Source organism: Aethalodelphis obliquidens, unplaced genomic scaffold (assembly GCF_003676395.1).
Source record: "Aethalodelphis obliquidens isolate GAN/ISIS:26980383/991018 unplaced genomic scaffold, ASM367639v1 scaffold4, whole genome shotgun sequence".
Classification (NCBI taxonomy): Eukaryota; Metazoa; Chordata; class Mammalia; order Artiodactyla; family Delphinidae; genus Aethalodelphis; species Aethalodelphis obliquidens.
The window spans coordinates 83282328-83299162 of NW_020837948.1; the positions used below are offsets into that span (position 1 = coordinate 83282328).

At 38.8% G+C, this 16835-nt stretch overlaps 1 protein-coding gene across 1 annotated transcript in view; it reads left to right on the forward strand.

The window, feature by feature from the left end:
* Positions 1 to 438: 438 nt before the first annotated feature.
* The window catches only part of C6 (complement C6), a 91101-nt gene continuing 74704 nt past the window's right edge, over positions 439 to 16835 (forward strand). The window contains exons 1-5 of the mRNA XM_027101196.1: positions 439 to 581; positions 2057 to 2213; positions 3492 to 3636; positions 8088 to 8229; positions 12942 to 13080. Of these exons, the coding sequence (XP_026956997.1) occupies positions 439 to 581; positions 2057 to 2213; positions 3492 to 3636; positions 8088 to 8229; positions 12942 to 13080 (726 nt within the window). The remainder of the gene's footprint in view (positions 582 to 2056; positions 2214 to 3491; positions 3637 to 8087; positions 8230 to 12941; positions 13081 to 16835) is intronic.

Genomic DNA, 16835 nt, shown 5'->3' on the forward strand with positions numbered 1-16835 from the left:
TTCCAACGTCCTTCCCCAGGCCCAGAAAAGTATGAAAAACTGAAAGGTAGTACTAGGTGGTACTTGAGGGCACTGTCCACACACAATAAGCAGTTATTTGGAAAAGTATAAGACTACATAAAAATTTCCATTTAGGAATGAAATGAGATACAAATATATACTACATAGTTTGTCTTGTAGCCTATCACTGACAGTTCAGAGAAACTTACTAGTACTGGGGTTTGTAACTATGGGAATGTCCACCCTAAAAATCTTTAGAAATAACATTTATACTCATAAGCATGTGAATTTACAGGTGTTACTTTGCCTTGAGGAAGGCAAGATGTTTTCTAAGATCATATTTGAGGTTGTAACTGAGAATGACCTATAAAGTTTTACCTCACAGATGTTTGGTATGTTTTATATCATTTCTTTTCAGGGTCTGGAGGCTCTCCAGGCATGGCCAGACACTCCATCTTATATTTCATCCTACTGAGTGCTCTGATTGACAAGGGCCAAGCCTGTTTCTGTGATCATTACCCATGGACTCAGTGGTCCAGCTGCTCAAAAACCTGCAATTCTGGAACCCAGACCAGACAGAGGTGGGTGTGGACTTTGTAGCTTTTCTTTGTGCCCTGTGAAACCTCAAGGACAGAGTTAGCAAAATCAAAAGTGCCACACTAAGTGATGGGAAAAAAATATATCTAAAAGTATAACGTTTGCAGACTATAACCCACAATTTTTTTTTTAATTCTGAAAAGAATTCATGAATTTGGATGGAATTTGAGGTCTTTTCCACATAAGGTTGAAATGGAGTCTACTTTTGTTCTCCACGAAAATTGAGGTGTTTCAAAGAAATTTAATTAAGAATCTGTGCAATATTTTCAGTTGACTAACTTACTTAGAATCACTACTCAGGCTTTTTTTCAATCAGCACATAACTCTGCTTGCCTACAGTTAGAGAGTTAATTATAGAGAATTTTCTACTCATTCAACTGAGTCTAACAGGACCTCAATTGATCAGCACTGCTAGCTATTAGCTTGATTGTTGTCATGGACCAGTAGGCAAGAAACTGTGTTTACTTGATAACATTTAATAATTCAGCCTTTTCATCAATTTAGACTACTCATCCCCACAGTTTCTTTAAATCTGTTAGATATTTCTAGTCCACGAAGATGCACACATGACTTGGAGGAGAAAGGCATATATTTAATGTGTTTTAACTGTTATAGCACTTTTTTGAGATCTATGTTAGAAAACTATTTTTACATATGTAGTGTGAGTGTCATTAAATCACCAACTGACTGCCCCAATAAACCATCCATGAAGGATGTAAGAACAGATTTGTTTATAATACTTCTCTACTCAAGAGTCCCTCAGTAGCTCTCTACTGCCTACCAAATAAAGTACCACAATATATTCCATCCCTCTCAATTATGCACTTCTCAGGTCCGTCCCACAAGTCCCTTCACGGACGTGTCATACTCTCCACCTCTAATCTTTGCACATGATCTTCCTTCTGAATGCCCTTCCCTTTCTTGCCTGGGAAATTCACATGAATTTTTCAAAATGTATCTCTCATGTCACTTTCTCCCTTACTCTTTGGGCCCAGGGCACTCTGGCTCTATCACAATCATTGTATTTATCACCCTGTGTTGTCATCTTTTAAGCAATTTGCAGAAACTTTCTTCTTCCTTTTCTTTCCCTTTCAGTCCCTTCCAGGAATTCAGTCAGGGCCAGCTTCATGGACGTGTGACCTGTGCAGTCACACAGGACCGCACACTGAGAAGGGCTCTGTGCTTGGCTTAATGCTCTGCAGTCATTTTCTTGAAATTCTTAATAAGCTTTGAACGTGAGGCACCCCCCGTTTCCATTTTGCACAGCGCCCAACAAATTATGGACCCAGTGCTGAGTTCCAGTAAGTGGTAAGAATTGCACATATGCCACACTGCCTGATTTTCCATGAAAACCTTCTTTCCTTGTATTCACTGTAATTGAGCCAATGATCTTTTTCTTATGGAGCTGGAGCCACAATGAATACACTCATTCTAAGCAGCTTTTTCCTCACTGTTACAGATACATCGTTGTGAATCAGTACTATCTGGAAAACTTTTGCGACCAGCTTTGCACCAAGCAGGAGACCAGAGAATGTAACTGGCAAACTTGTCCGATCAATTGCCTCCTGGGAGATTATGGACCGTGGTCAGACTGTGACCCTTGTGTTGAAAAACAGGTAGGTGATATGTGGGTGTATTCAGAAGTCGGAATCACCGTAAAATTCTCGAATTCCCTGACAGACTCAACAGTCATAGAAATGCTGAATTTCTTCAATATTTGAAAATGAACTGTCCCAGCTTCCACTGAAGGAAAATTCCATTTAGCAACATGTTGGGGGGGAAGGAGGATTCATTTTGCATGGTTTATTGTCATGTGAACACCAAAAACAATGTTCTACCCCCCAGAATTGGTATTGCACTCGCCCAGCTCTGAATTCCACTGCCTGTGCCCTCTGAGAGCTCACAAGGCAAAAATAAGTGCTAAAAAATGGGGATTTCAGTCCAAGGTTTAAAATCAGACAGAAATGAGGGGCATTAATTAAAATGACTCCTTGCCTTTCCTCTAACATCCCTCTCCCCATGGGAAAGTCCCTCTATTTGTTTATTGTTCCCAGCTGCAATATTTACCCATCTCAAGCTCATTCCTGTAAGGACACTGGCCCATGTGAACCCCAGTCAGGTCAGGGGCTAAGCATTCAGACATTAGGGAAGTAGACAGAACTCATTATTGGAGCACCCGCTCTCTGAGAGAAATTGTTCTATGCCCTTTACATACATCACCTTATTCAAACTTCACATCACATTGTTTTTCTACCCATTTTATAGATGAGGAAGTGACAGCTCATTAGGGGTTAAGTAATTTGCCCAAGAATACACCACTAATGAATAGAAGACTACATTTCGAACTTGGATTTTTCTGACTTCAAAGTCAGTAGTTTTTAGTCCTGTCCTATTTCTTTCCCTCTCTGACTCTTTGTTTTACTACTGCCTGTTTAAAATCTTCTAAAGTGTGGAGAATGTGTCAGCCCTGGTTTCCATGGTGACTTCCTCATGCAAAAGAGCCCCCAAATCCTTTCACATTTATCACGTCACACTATCTTTGAGGAATAAAAGAGCTACTGTTATTACCTGGAAGATTTATTGCACTCAGGACACGCTCAGTAAATATGTGTGCATTTGATTTCTATTCAATTTAGAATCATATGATTTCAGAGTTAGAAATCTTAAGAAATCTTTTGTCCCAGTTCCTCATTTTACAGGTTGGAAAAGTGAGACCCAAAAAGTATTGACTTCCCTAAGGACACACAGTAATAGAACTGGAAAAAGTCATTATTTAATTCAGCAAATGCCACTATAGGAAAAATCACTACTGTGATTGAAAAGCCCAGTTTTCTTAGGTAGTTTTTGGCTTTGACCCAGCCTCAGTTACTCACCTTTCTCTCCTTTTCTTTCAGTTTAAAGTTAGGTCCATCTTGCGCCCCAGTCAGTTTGGAGGACAACCATGTACTGAGCCCCTCATGACCTTTCAACCATGCATCCCTTCTAAGCTCTGCAAAATTGAAGAGGTTGACTGCAAGAATAAGTTCCGCTGTGACAGTGGTAATGTACTTTTGGAAAATGTTCAGTCTTCATTAAAAATGACTAAATAAATTTATTCCAATTGACTCCCAGTGAAAGTCATGATAGAGAAGTCCCACCATACTTTAAGCCTGTGGGGACAGGGGTGTTATGCTACCAATTACATGCTATTCATGTGTAAAATTACAGCTTTCAAGCTATAATCATCTTGACCACTTACTTGATTCATTTGCTCATCAAGTACGACTCCCAGGTTCCTACACTGTGATACAGCAGTAAGAAGAGAATGAGGAGAAGGAAACGGAGGAAGAGGCAGATACTTTTAAAAATTGGCTAGGGCTTCCCTGGTGGCGCAGTGGTTGAGAGTCCGCCTGCCCATGCAGGGGACACGGGTTTGTGCCCCGGTCCGGGAGGATCCCACATGCCGCGGAGCGGCTGGGACCGTGAGCCATGGCCACTGAGCCTGCGCGTCCGGAGCCTGTGCTCTGCGACGGGAGAGGCCACAACAGTGAGAGGCCTGCATGCCGCAAAAAAAAAAAAAAAAAAATTGGTTATTAAGAAGCACAAATCTAGAATCAGAATAAGCAATTGAAAAGGGGTGACAGAGTTTTAAAATTTTAATATAGTTTATTAAGATAAGAATATTAAAGCTAAGATAGTATGTCAAGGGGATGACTAGAGATGATGTGACAAATTTTCTGGTGTGGTCCATTGAATGACTCCAAAGGTAATTGTCAGAAGAGGAGGTTGAAAATGATTTAAATGGTGGCAACCATTTCAAACTTCAAACTTTTTAAACTTCAAGTACAATTCTCATTCAGAAAATTGTAAATTTTTAAATTTAAGTATCATTAGATTATAATCAAATTTTGAATATACCACTTAATCTATGTATTCTCTTGCTAATTAATGGCTCTCCAAAGCTCAACACTTTGAACAGTCTAGATGAGATTTCTACACACTTTTTCAGGAAAGGTCCAGATGCCAAATATTTTAGGCTTTGCTGGCCATACGGTCTATGCAGCAGCTGTTCAACTCTGGCATCTTAGCATCAAAGCTGCCATAGACAGTAGATAAACAATTGAGCATGGCTGTGTGCCAATAGAATTTTATTTACAAGAGCAAGTGGCAGGTCAGTTTTCATCCATGGGCCATAGTTCACTGTTTTCTTATATAAATAGTCAATTTAAAGTTAAAATTAGAGTTCAGATGAATAAAATCCCATCACTTCTGTGTACTCTGAGATACACTGAAACGTATTTAGAACTAAATAGCAGATTTCAAATTCCTATAGAAAACTGACCCCAGACCTGGGTCTAATGTTTCTCTCTTCTTACTCCTTGCTTGCTGCCTTCAGCTTTGCCAATCTTTTCTGAATGTCAGGCAGGAATGCTGGTGTCAGGGTTTTCCCTCTGTACCTCATCCCCCAAACCTGAGATGTGAGGGTGGGACATGGGTCGGGAGATAGACATTATGCCTACAAAAATAAGGTCATGTCACATATTGACAAAAGAGGGAATATAAGAAAAATCTTGATGGCAATGGCTCAGGGGAATGCAGACCTTAACATTAGAACCAGAATATTAAGATAAAAATTTATAACTGAAGCACAACTATTTGAACCATGAAGGGTAGTTTTTAGAACAGATTACCAGGAAGAACTCTTTTATTCAATAGATGATAAATCTATGAGATTTATTACAAAAGAGCTTTGTTTAGGCCAGAAATATCCACAAGTTTGAGAAGGCTTTAGATACATCCATGAGCTAACAATTCATAATGAGGGAGTTCAGGAAAGTTAGTGGTATAGGCACAGCTGATCTCTAGTTCATCAGCAATATGTCCATAACTAGTGATAGAAACTGAACTGTTGAAATACATCTGTAATGGTGGGTAAGCAGCTGCTACCCTGAGGTCTCTTAGTGACCTCTGCCCTACTATCCAGATCCCTTCACCAAGAATCTCTAGATCTTCCTAGGATCCAACCACTAACCAGCTAATCCCTAGCACAAATATGGTTGGAATCCATTCTGACTGAGTGGTACCATGGCCTGTTGGTTGTTAAATATTCCACTGAAGATGATATACCACTGTGCTCTCCTAGAAACATCCACTAATGCCACTCTGAAAGGGAATACAATGTTGAATGGACCATTATTTGTCTGACTCAGGATATTCAGAATGATGTTTGGCTCAATTAACAACAACATCAAAAAATGTCTATCTTTCCTTTCCTCTCTCATGATTGCATCTTCAGAGTCCCCCAAGACTGAATATATTACTTTAATGTATACATGGATCTTTGAGAAGTACCCATGAGGATAATCCCCATGCGCTATGCCAACTCCTCTCTCAAAGTTGTAACTTTAAGCATAAAGATGAGAATTTGCAACTAGTTATAAAAATAATATACCATTGTAGTAACACAAATCAGTTCAAGTAAATAGGAAAATCATGTACCATTCAAATGACTACATAGTTCCAGGTGTAAGTATATATATGCATGTGCTGGCTAAAGCATGCTGACTTCTACAAATCCTGTACTATCCAAATTTCCCTTCATTTTTCCCATTCCTTCTTTGGTATAGGATATATTTATGGCTTACAATCTCTCTCCCCTTGTGCTTCCTATTCCATTGTGTTTCCAAGGTCTGGAATCATTCTCAGCTCTGTCCCATCACAGACCTATATCACTCCTGCCACCCATTCCTAAACATCACTGAAGAGAATTCCTCTTGCTTTCATCCCTACCCTTGCTAATAAATCCTCTCTAATATCCCTGGAAGTACCAAATGAATAATTGAATTCCTAACATATCTGGTACCCTGCTCACAAACCTAGGTTAATGAGAACTGTACCTTACATGTGTACCCCTATCTCCACCTGATAAAATGGGATACTTTTTAATGTAACTGTATCAAAAATTAGCTTTTGTTCAAATTTGTGAGTGCTAGGTTCAAAACTTTTAAAAACTGTCATATTTGTCCTTTCTTTTTCTTTAGGAAAATCATCTCTATTGCATACTAAATTACCCATTCTGCTCTGCCCTAAGAAAAGCAAACAGAAAAACTAGAGATGTGCTGTTTTAAAAACAGAGCGTCTTTCAGGTTATATCTTGGGAATGACAGGAATTCAATTCCCTCTGTATTTTCAGTCTTGTATGTTTATGATGCTCAGAACTATAATAATGGTCTCGATACAAGATTTTGAATAATCAAAGGAGGACTTAATTACTTTCATTACATTCTACCTTCTTACTGAATGTTATTAACCAAAAAACTAAGTACTTTCTGGGGAACTCCCTATTAGTACAAAAATTTAATTCAATAGAATACCCAATTTCCCCAAGCATTTCAGTTAGTCCAAATAGTCATGCATAGCTGTAGTGAGATGTTGATCACAATTTAAAATAGGTAACCAGATAATCCTGAGTAAAACATTTAATCATTGTCAGTGAGACCTGTACGTAATGGTACAGATGCCAGCATCCCTGACTATAGGCAAGAGGCTGAGGGGCAGGAGGCGGGCTATCTGTCATTGTACATAAACCATTTCAAGTTCAGTAATATATAGGCACATACTGATTCCTAGGATCCTTATGAAATTCATCAAGTTTAAAAAGGAAGGGAATTGTCTGGGTACATGGAGTTGGTACTATTATCTAAATTCACTCAAACTGCTACCTAATACTGTAGTACCCAGGCATTTAATTTGTCCAAAAAAAATAATTAGATATAGTAAATTATATGCAGTGAAACAATTATTAACAGTAATCATAAACAGTGAATATCTACATTAAAATATGTAATAATTATGTATAGTAAAATACACTGATAGTAAGTGTGCAATTTGATTTTGACAAATATATACACCCATGTAAATAATCCCCAATCAAGGTACAGAAAATCTCCATAAACCCAAAAAGTTCCTGCTTTCCTCTTTCCAGTTAATTTCTCTCCTTGTTGTTGAACATCAGATAAAGGATTCAAACGGCATGACTCTTCTGTGTCGGGCTTATTTCACCCAACGTAAAATTTCAGACATTCAGCCACGTTGTTATGTGTACCAGTAGACGTGTGTGTGTGAAATTATAGTTTTTTTGAAAAAAACAGTGACCTTGAGTCTCTTATCCTGAATCAAAAAAAAAATCTGAGCCTATTGTTAATTTTCTCCTACAGAAGATGATTTCTGCAGCAAGCTCACTGTAATGGTAATGGGATTCTAGAATTATTTCCCTTATTTAAGACAATGAGCTCAACAGTGACTAAATAATTATATCCTGACTCTTGTAATCCTAAAAAATAAGGGAAAACATCAGTTTGTCATTCCATTTCCATATTTCCTAATTTTTTATCAAAAATAATGAAAACTTGCCTTCAACCTTCCCTTGAAATTTAAAGTACTCATGTTTCAAATCAGCAAATACTTTCTTAAATGATCATTTGTTGTCAATGTTGCTGTTTCTTGACTAGGTCGCTGCATTGCGAGCAAGTTGGAATGCAATGGAGAAAATGATTGTGGAGACAATTCAGATGAAAGGGATTGTGGGAGAAAAAAATCAGTATGCTCACGGCAGTATAATCCCATCCCTAGTGTACAGCTGATGGGCACTGGGTATGTATCATCTTTTTATCATTTGGGAAGTAGGACCATCTCAGAACTAATGAGTTGGAAGCAACAATGAAGCAATGAGACCCACCACTGTCTACATTCCTCATGAATGTCTTACTCCTCTCACCAGCCCTGTCCCGGACACTAGGCTACCACGCTCAAGCAGCTCACGCAGGCCATAATCCTCATTCCTAAGGAATAAAAGAATTTAGCATTTTCATATTTAGTTCATAGTGAACAATGCTGTGAGTACTTCATAAACATAGTTTGTTTTAATTCTTATATAGCCTTCTGACAGCTCTGGAGGGGATCGGGGGAAACTGGTGGGAGGCCAGCCAAGCTGGGAGGTACCAGGGTGGATTCCCGGGACTATATCTTGAAAGGGTGAGGACCCACTCAGAAATGTGCAGTCTCCACATCTGTATGTTGGAAGACTACAAACTGATGTGAGGTTAGGTCCTAAAATTTCCTTATTAGAGTTGATTTCAATGAGAGTGCTTCAACAGCATCTTCTTATCAATGTGCAGAAATCGTTTCCTTCTTCTCCATTCCCTGGAAGAAAACCTCAGCCAAAAACGCCTACTGACAATGGAGAAAAAGGGTATCAAAAAGTACGCCTGTGAGTGTACTGAAAGTGAAAACACTAAGGAAGCAAAACCATTCTTCAAGCATGAGAGGCAAGCCCTGAGCCAATAGTGGAGACAGAGCCAGAAGGAAAGGAGTCAGGCAAACACAGAAAAAATAGGGTGATCAAAAAACAATGATGTGAAAAAGTAGGGGAGTAAGAGGAGATGTGAACATGGCGAGGGCGTCCAAAACTTCCTCTTACATGGACTATGTGATGTATGGGTAGGTCAGTACAGTTTAAAGGCAGAAGGTCAGACCTGCATTACCATCTGGTTCTACTTGCCCAACTTACAAACCAGGAAAAGGAGCCTCAGAGAGATTAACTAACCTGTCCAAGTTTAACAACTAGTAAATGGAGGAACAGGATTCAAACCCAGCCTCCAAGACCTGGGTTATTTCTACCATTTCATTCTGATTTGGGACAATATCCACCTTAGAGATGAGAACGTAATGGAAGAAACCTCGGTGGGCCACGCAACCCTCCTCCTGATCTTTAAATAATGCTCAGAAATTCTAATGTTCCTCTTTTAGGTCATGAGGACATTGGAGGTTTGGCAAGGGATTCTAAATTCATTAGACTGAGACAGTGTCTGAGAAAACTTGAGAGGAAATACAAGAAAAATTGAAAACAAGAGCTAAGCCTTAGTTGGAAGCATAAGAAAACCCAGTAATCTCTTGTACTCTCCTTTTCTCATGGTAAAGGATTATTCTTTCAATTTTTGCCCAGAAAACAAATAGTTTTCTACAAACTTTTATTGCTTTGTAGTGGGGTTTTTTCTTGTCTTTACTTGTATGGCCAGACTTGCATAAAATGAAACCTTGAGGCACCAAAGACAAACAACAGAAATTGCAAATACAACCTCATTTGATTAGAATAAAAACTAGAAGCTATTGAAACAAACTCAAGGACAGCAGTACAATGGAACAGCCATTAGTCTGGAAATAAGGGGAGCCGTGTTCTAGACCTACTTCTGTATTAATTCACTAGATCATGACCAAGTAATTAAATATCTTTGGGCTGTAGTTCCCTCATCTGTATGTTGGATGACTACAAACTGATTGGAGGTTCTGTCCTAAGAACTCCTAATTAGAGTTGATTTCATCGAGAATGTTTCAACAGCATCTTATCAGGGTACAGAAATGTTTTCCTTTTTTCCTTTCTTTGGAAGAAGAACTCAGCCAGAAACTCCCACTGATCATCACATTTTCTAATGTTCTGATTGATTAGGGATGACATTACAAACTCACCTCTTGTTCAGTTGGTCGAGACTCTCGAGTTACAGCTGGGGAGGACCACATGCTCTGTGTACTTTGGCAGAAGGACCGTGTGGGCCGCTGCCAACCAGAGCTGTTGTCCCAAGAGTTCTCAGAAATGAGCGAAACCTACTGGCTCAGGGACAGCCAGTCCTCTCCTCGCCTCCCCAGGGACTGAGAGTTTTGAGAGCTGCTTACTGGAATCTCTCTAACCTGCTGGCCTTAGAATCTCTGCCTCCCTCCAACACATTTCTACCCAAAATAAGAAGTTTCCGGGGTAGCTATCCCTCTTTTTAAATGGCATCTCTCCAAGAAGGAATTTAATAAGACATACCAACATTGCTACTTTGTCAACATCAGTCACAAGGTGTGAAATCTGAAGCAAGAATCAGGCGATAGTAGTATGCTGTTTGCTTTTTCTCAGGCTCATCCAAAGTACAAACGCGTACACACACACACACACACACACACACACGTATAATACATGAACACACATGCATATTTATGTATCTGTATATATGAAAATTTTAATTAAATTCAAAAAGTTACAAAACATAACATTAAAGCCAAATTAGATAAAGCACTTTAGAAACCTAAAATATTAAAAGCCACAATGCAGTTGAAACACCAAAATATTTAAAGTCAACTTAAATGCCACAGAGGGGAGGAGAAAGAATAGAGCTCAAAGTTGCTGCATAGTTGGCTTCACTCCTAAAAGTTTCCTCAGACGCACCCTGACAGAGTCACCTCCACAGAAATCCTACCTTCAGGCTCTCTGCCAGCAGCTGCTACCTTCATAGATTCCTCATGACCTGGGAACCGTTCTTCTCAAGCCCTTTCTTGTTTGTGACAAATTTATAGTACATGGTATAAGGCAGTTAAAGGTAAACAATTCTTTTTTCCTCATTGATCCCTCTTAACTCAGAAAATGAAAGAGTCTTAAATACGTGTGTTTTTCATGCAAATTTAAGTACTTCGGAAAGTTCTTTCCAGACCAGCTCCTCTTATTTCCTCTCTCAAATACCCATTGGTACAAATTCAATAAGGGTGAGAATTTGACCAAGAGATACAAGTTACAGAACCCACAGGCATCACTCTGTTTTTAAAAAACAGCTTTACTGAGATCTGATTCACATATGGGTCCTCCTGCTGTGTACCTCATTTATTCTCACACGACTGCCACACTCACAACACTTCTGATGCCAGATGTGGGGTAGGTTTCCCCCAACCAAGCAATTCTCTGTGTCACCAGCCAGGAGCCCTACAGTTTAACTGAATTTTGACCCAATCTACTTGGAGATAGTGTCAGATCCCATAGGTTAGGGGCTCAGTCCTGGAAAACTGCCCCTGCCCCCTGCAGTGTCAGATGCCAATTGCAAGTTCAGGTTCTCACCTGTGCCTCTGACACATCGAAGATTTCCAAGAGCTCATCCTTGGGTTTGATTAATTTGCAAAAGCTGTTCACAGAAATCAGTAAAATAACTTACTTATATTTACCAGTTTACTATAAAAGGATATGATAAAGGATACAGATGAACATCCTACTGGGAGAGATGGGTAGGGCAAGGATGTGGGAAGGGGAAGGAGCTTCCATGCCCTTGTTAGGTACCACTCCCCCACACCTCCATATGCTCACCAAGCCAGAAGCTCTCTGAACCCCATACTTTGGGTATTTTTATGGTGGCTTCATTACATACGTGTGATAGATCATTACTCCTATTTCTAGCCTCTTTCCCCTCTTTGGAGAATGGAGGGTAGGGCAAAAAATTCCAAGCCTTGAATCATGGCATGATCTTTCTGGTGACCAGCCCCCATCCAGGAGCCCACCAAGAGTCACCTCATTGGAACAAAAGACACTGCTGTCACACAAGAAATTCCAAGGGATTTAGGAGCTCTGTGTCAAAAACTGGGGTCAAAGAACAAATACTAGAAGAAAAGATGCTGTTAGTGTTCTCATCATTCAGGAAATTGCAAGGGTTTTGAGAGCTCTGGTCCAGGAAATGGGGGGCAGAGACCAGTATATATATTTTCTATTATCTCATCTTATGTAATCCAGCATTATCAAATTTTTGACACAAAACTTTTTTTTTCACAGAATACATATTAATATCTATAAGAACTTGGAAAACAATTAGCATTCTGAAAAAGTTTTCATCTACCACAAAACAATTTCTTAAATACTTGATTTGTACTAAGCTAATTAATCTCTCTATGCTTCAATTTCCTCATTTGTAAAATAGGTATAATAATTATATCTATATCACATGGTTATCATAAATATTAAGTAAATATAATAATATTAAATACAGATCAAACAGTACTAGACTTAGAGTAAATATTATGTAAGCATTTGTTAAACAAATTTTAAATATCATTATAGTTATTAATAAAAACAAACTAGTATGATTACAATTCTATTAAAATATTGCTATTACTATTTCATTATTAGCTCTCTATAAGAATTCTTTTACTGTATCATACTGAAGGAAGTGAACCCAGATTGGCATTATGTAATAATTTATTTCATAATCTACTTCCAAAGTTTGTACTGGTTCTGTAACTCATGAAATAATTATAAACTCAAATTTTATGTCATGATGAAAGCCTAGAACAATTAAATAAATGGAAAAGGGAGAACCTAACAGAGCCAGAGGGGCTGAGTTTGGCTTCCAGCCCTTTTTGGATACCTCACCATAAACTACAAAAAAATGGGCTTTCCTTCAAGCCATTTGTCATGAGTCAAAAACATCTAAGAGAATAATTTCTTTCATATACAGTAAATTTTAAAGATTGCTCTACATCTATTGAATTCTTAAAAATTACTTTGTTTATAGGTTTCATTTTCTGGCAGGAGAAGCCAGAGGAGAAGTCCTCGATAACTCTTTCACTGGAGGAATATGTAAAACTGTCAAAAGCAGTAGAGCAAGTAATCCATACCGTTTCCCTGCCAATCTGGAAAATGTCAACTTCGAGGTACGACAGCTTATCATGGGGCACTCCAAGTGCCAATGGTGATTATAAGCTAAATTTCCAATGAAAAATGAGTCATGAAGGAAGGGACAGAATAAAAAGGTAATGAACATTTTTCATCACCTTTTATGTGTTGGTATTTAATCCTTCCACAACCCAGTAAGGTCAGTGTTATTATCATCAATTTACAGATGGAAAATAAGGAAACTAATTTGTCCAAAGTTAAACAGCTAGTAAGTAGTGGATTAGAGATTTAAGCACAACTTTTCCAAATTCCAGAGTTCATGCTTTCTCCCGTGAACAAATAGCTGTAACATGTCCCCACTCAGATAAATGACTTGGTTTATTCAGAATTTTCTTCTACCATAGTTAGTTCTCTCGGATAACCACAAAATTTAGACATAAAAGAGGGCCCGGCTTCCAAAAAAAAAATTAAGATGAATTTAAGTATAATGGGGGTACTTCTGCTTACCTTCCACCCCATTTTATTAGTTGGTTTGGTTTTCTGTTTGTTTTCCTGAGAGGTAACAAGCAGCATACTATATATTCTCAGAATGTAGCCCAGGGCCTTACACATGATAAGTACTCCATACTTGCTGAACTAAACAATTTGTTTCTTTTAATTTATAAGAGAAACAGGAAAGACATGACTTTAATGGCTACATCCATGCATACAAATTTGACATACTAGAGAGAATTTCAGAAAATCTAATGATTTCTGAGACCACTTTACAGATAGTATGTGTTCAGCAAAATTCATTCAATCTCTTCTAAAAAATTTTTAAAAACATTTTATATTCATATAAATACAGGCATTTGACAAACTCAATTTAAAAACCATCTAATATATGTTAATGGGTGTGGGGAAATGTCCTTGGGGTCCAACTGCCAAATTCAAACACCTTTGGGGAGACTTACCCTGAGAAGTCCCATCCCTGCCTGGAGGTAGATGCGACAAGAGTAACACGTGACTCTGACCAGGTAAAGAGAACACTCACTATCTCCCCACAGATCCAGAAGATGCTAACCCCAGAGGGTCCACCACTACCAAGGGAGGTAGAAAAGGTCTTGCTGGTATGCTGAATAGGAACTCAAAAGAGACCTTTTTCCAAAGAAAAAATAACCTCAAAAAGTCTGTCAATGATGGAAGATGTATTCTATTCTTACGATGTATTGAGTAGGCTTTGTAGACAGAGCTAAAACCCAGACATTTACATATAATATCATTATGTTGGAGGATGCTTTCTAACTCCTAAACAACCAATCCATAAGCTTACTTTCAAAATACAATAATTTCCAAAGAAACATACTGCCTATATTCTCTGCAAGCATCCCTTTTATACAGTTTTACAAGTGACAAATGTTAATTAAGCTCAGCACAAGAGAGCAAACATGGGCTTAGATAACACTTTACACTTATATGATACTATGCCCTTGAGGTTACTTACATCTATTGTATCTTAAAAATACTATATAATAATTTGCAGGACAAAACACTTAACCATCAAAGCCAACTGTCAGTCCTTGCTAAACATTATAAACCATTAGTTGTCCCACCAAAAAAGTACTAATAATTTGCTACTGTGCATCTCTTCCCAAGTTTGAATTCAGGGGTATCATATAGGTAGCTTGAAATCAGCTATAGTAGGAATATTTATGGCACAAGAAAAGGCAAATGCTGTAGTAAATCACAGATTTTTTTTTTCCCTCTCAAAGAATTGGTTGTTAAACATTTACCAGCAGAATGTTGGATCCACCCATATAATTTAGTAACCCAAGCGTGTATGGCAAGTTATATCAGGAAATACAGCCTGAAAAATCCTCATTCAGAAGAAAGTAGATTCATCTCATTATCCGTGTAGTTCTGAAACTTGTCCAACCTTAAGATGCTGCCTGAGCTGATCTCTAACTATACGTCATTGAATTTTAGATAATATTCAATTGCTGAGGAAGGTCATGGTGATATTTCTTCAAAGATTTGGAAAAGAACAGACCCAAGGTCACAGCTATTGGTTTACTTTCCACTGATCTCTTTATTACTTTGTTCATACCGTTAACAGGCAGCTGTGCAAATCTAAGCTATTCATTATTGAAAACAGTAGAGGAAGAGAAATTCAGCAGGCATCTGACTTCCATTCTTCTACAGTATCGGAGCTTATTGAGACAGATGAAATCATGGGCTGGCTGGCACACAAAGATTAGAGGGGGCTCCTGAAAGGAAGACAATTGGACAGGAAGTCAGAATGGAAGACCATAGGAAGAATTCTGTCCCTCAGGGATCTTCCAAACGCTAAATGCAGAGCTAAATACCATAAGATCCCTGCACCAGTCCCCAGAGTTGTATCAGTGTCTCAGGAATCCTCCTCTCGTTTCTTTGGAGCTGCTGCTCGCTACTGGGTGTACGCTAAAGCACTTGCTGTCACCAGCAAACTACAGAGTGCAGTTACCACTAGACTTTTGATTCTTACCAATATACTGACCTACCTAGACAAGGTCTCTTGCTATATCCCAAAGCCTCAAGCCTTCATAGATCTGCAATGCCCCCAAAGCCTCCCTAAATCCCTTGTGAAATTCACAACTTCAGGTTCTGTCTCTAACCCTCACACCACAGAAAGTAGGTGTCACCCTGTCCCCTCCATTCCCCAAGTCTCTCTTAACTCTCTTCTGCCCCTCCCTACAAACCCAGCTCCTTTCTTCAAACACAAAAGTGGAAGTGTCAGCACATATCGAGCCCCAGGAGGTCATCAGCCCACAAGATCCACAGGTAGTCAGGAGGGCTAAGAATAAGATGTAAAATGAGGATTAAACCTTTTCCCCAGAGTTTGCTTAACATCTCTTCCTGGGAAATGCTAGGAAGATGGAGCTAATCAGAGCCCACCAGCTGCTCCTTACACCTCACGAAAAGAGCTCATCTTCCTCCTTTCAAATGTTGTCTTGACTTTCCATATTCCCATTCATGAAACAGCATTCCCATTCATTCACTCATTCTCTCTCTCTCTCTCTCTCTCTCCCCCCCCACACACACACACATACACATTTACTTGGTCAAAAACTTCTGTTGACTTACCTCCTAAATATCTGTCAAATCCACCACTTTCTCTCTACCCAACCACCATTCCCCTATACCTGGCCATTCTCCTGAATCACTTGGCTGATTGCAACAGTTTTTTAAACTGCTCTCCTTGCCTCTACTTTAGTTATCTGTAGTTAACATGATCTTTGCAAAACAAATGTGATGACAACATTCTCAAGTTTTCAGTCACTCAAATAATATTTTTAAAGAACTTATCAGATGCAAAATCTTGCATTTAGACGTCAATTCAAATGCTTTAGCAGGGCATACAAGGCCAGGCCCCAGTTTCCCAGTTCAATCTAATTTTCCAGCACTGCTCATCTATAAAACTGCCTTCCCACCAAGCCAATATAGGTGGTCAGATTTTCTCTGAGCTTCTGCCCAGGATACCCAATGCCCCTACCTTACGTGCAAATATTGTTTTCTTTAGGCTGACACATCTTTTCTTGTGTGAGAGTTAATTTATAAAATAAAATATTTGTAGTCTGAATTATTTTAGGCAAATGGTAAAGAGATGTCAGCAACTACATTTAAATATGGTGGTACTGCTTTGTTAGCAGATGAGCCTCATTTGTGGACATTTTAAATGCTAACTAGCAGGCCCTGCAATGTCTCAAAGGAACACTGAACTTTTGACTGTATTTTACTGTTGAGCAAGATTCTCTTACAGCTGGGTTATTTCTTC